This window comes from Sardina pilchardus, chromosome 7, assembly GCF_963854185.1.
Source record: "Sardina pilchardus chromosome 7, fSarPil1.1, whole genome shotgun sequence".
In the NCBI taxonomy this organism is placed as follows: domain Eukaryota; kingdom Metazoa; phylum Chordata; class Actinopteri; order Clupeiformes; family Clupeidae; genus Sardina; species Sardina pilchardus.
In genome coordinates, this window is record NC_085000.1 from 34,064,837 (window position 1) to 34,067,336 (window position 2,500).

At 49.3% G+C, this 2,500-nt stretch overlaps 1 protein-coding gene across 1 annotated transcript in view; it reads left to right on the forward strand.

The window, feature by feature from the left end:
- Positions 1-2,500, forward strand: part of cep104 (centrosomal protein 104) — a 75,440-nt gene that overhangs the window by 12,309 nt on the left and 60,631 nt on the right. The window contains exon 9 of the mRNA XM_062541903.1: positions 104-340. Within this exon, the coding sequence (XP_062397887.1) occupies positions 104-340 (237 nt within the window). The remainder of the gene's footprint in view (positions 1-103; positions 341-2,500) is intronic.

A 2,500-nucleotide genomic window follows, 5' to 3' on the forward strand; every position in this document is an offset into this window, starting at 1 on the left:
CTCTTCTCCCTTCTCCTCTCCTCTCCTCCTCTCCTCTCCTCTCCCTTCTCCTCTCCTCCTCTCTCCCCCTCTCCTCTCCTCCTGTCCTCCTGTCCTCCTGTAGCTGGAGTTCCTGGTTGATGGGTCTCCTGATGCCTCTGAGGTTGCGTCTCCGTGTGTCCACCCCAGGAAGCCCCCCTCTCTGCCCCCCTCTCTGCCCCCCTCCCTGCCCCCCTCTCTGCTGCCCCCGGTGGTGTCTCTGAGCGGCCGGCCAGAGCAGCCCGTCTCCTCCAAACTCTCCAGCCCCGACGAGACCCCCAGCGTCACGCCACGCCGACCACCACTGCCCCCGCTGGCCGATGTGAGTCTCTCGCTCTCTCTCACGCACGCACACACACACACACACACACACACACACACACACACACACACACACACACACGCATACACACACACACACACACACATTTACCATCATTTCCCAACTTACACGCACACACACACACACACACATACACACACATTTATGAACTAGGGCTGGGTGGTATGGCTCAAAAATATTACTGTAAAGCAGGAAGGGTGTCGCGCCAGTAACTCCAGTCCTGATGGAGTCCTTTTTTGAGGTTTTAAATCACACCAGTGCAATGCAGTAGACTATAGGCTGAATCACACCAGTACAATGCAGTAGACTATAGGCTAAATCACACCAGTACAACGCAGTAGACTATAGGCTAAATCACACCAGTACAATGCAGTAGACTATAGGCTAAATCACACCAGTACAACGCAGTAGACTATAGGCTAAATCACACCAGTACAATGCAGTAGACTATAGGCTGAATTACACCAGCACAACGCAGTAGACTATAGGCTAAATCACACCAGTCCAGTGAACTGTTAACTCTCTTCTCATTGTGCATGGCTTCATGGCTTTAGTTAACTTTGCGTTCCTTAATCTGTCGTTCAGTGATTGGTTAATAAATAAGACACAATTATGTTTTCATTTTGAGAGAGCTTTGAGTCAGATGCACTCAGACAGTGATGGGGAAGTGATTTGGAAGCAGTCAGGCATGCACATAGACCCTTGCTAATTCGTTTCAGAACCAAATTGGAACTGCTTCTATTAATCTAGCTCATTGTTGAACAACACTAGCCTATGCTACCCATACAGTGATACTGTTGAACTTCCTGTCTACACCTACACTGTAGACGTCACACCCTCTTCTGAATAGATTGGTTTGGTTGGTGAGTGTGTGATGTGTGTTGTTCAGCTTGTTATTGAGAAGGAGAGAGAGAGAGAGGGACAAGAAACAAAGTGAAAAAATGATGACGGTGAAATACTCAATATTTGCGATTGAACACTTTAATGTATCTCACATACAGCAAAACTGTGAAGTATCGTGTATATTCGGTATATCGCCCCCTAACATAAACACACACACACACCCACACATACACACATACACACATAAACACACACTGTACAAACTCACTCACAAATACAGACAACATTACACATGATGATGCATAATGTGCCTGTATGTGTTTGTGTGTGTGACTATGTGTGAGTCTGTGTGCGTCTTTGTGAGTGTATGTGTGCGTGTCTGTGGTGTGTGTGTGCGTCTTTGTGAGTGTGAGTGTGAGTGTGAGTGTGTGTGTGTGTGTGTGTGTGTGTGTGTGTGTGTGTGTGTGTGTGTGTGTGTGTGTGTGTGTGTGTGTTTCTGCCCGGCTGCTCTGGTGTATGCTTGTGCTCTGCTTCAGTGACATGACAAAGCCTCTTTAATTTGGCGCCGCAGATTTGGTTGCAGGTCTCCAAAGAGAGCGCAGTGCAGTGCAGTGGAGAGGGCACAGCCTGTGTGTGTGTGTGTGTGTGTGTGTGTGTGTGTGTGTGTGTGTGTGTGTGAGGGCTTAGCGCGTTTGTGGGGATTTCTGCAGGAGCGTGACCACTGAAGGGTTGAGTTACACCACTTAATTAAGGCCAGTTAAACGGTCTAAGCACATACTGCTGAGAGAGAGAGAGAGAGAGAGAGAGAGAGAGAGAGAGAGAGAGAGAGAGAGAGAGGAAGGGATGAGAGAGAGAGGAAGAGAGAGAGAGTCAGGGGAGATGTTGGGAGAAAGAGGTAGAGAGAGGGAGAGGGAGAGATGGAGGGAGAAAGAGAGGTACAGTAGAGACAGATAGAGAGAGGGAGAGATGGAGGGAGAGAGAGAGGTAGAGACAGATAGAGAGAGGGAGAGGGAGAGATGGAGGGAGAGAGAGAGGGAGAGAGAGAGGGAGAGATGGAGGGAGGTAGAGATGGTGGCAGAGAGAGAGGGCTGGGGGGTGAAAGTGGAGTATGCAATGCAATGTGAGTGGGCCTCACACATCCATGATCTGGAATTCAGAGTGTGTGTGTGTGTGTGTGTGTACCGTGGCAGGAACAGGTTGTAGAGGTGTGTGAGGATGGTCTGGGGTGTGTGTGTGTGTGTGTATTCACTCTGCGTCATGTCCACAGGTGAGCTGTAGAGGTGTGTGTGTGTACGT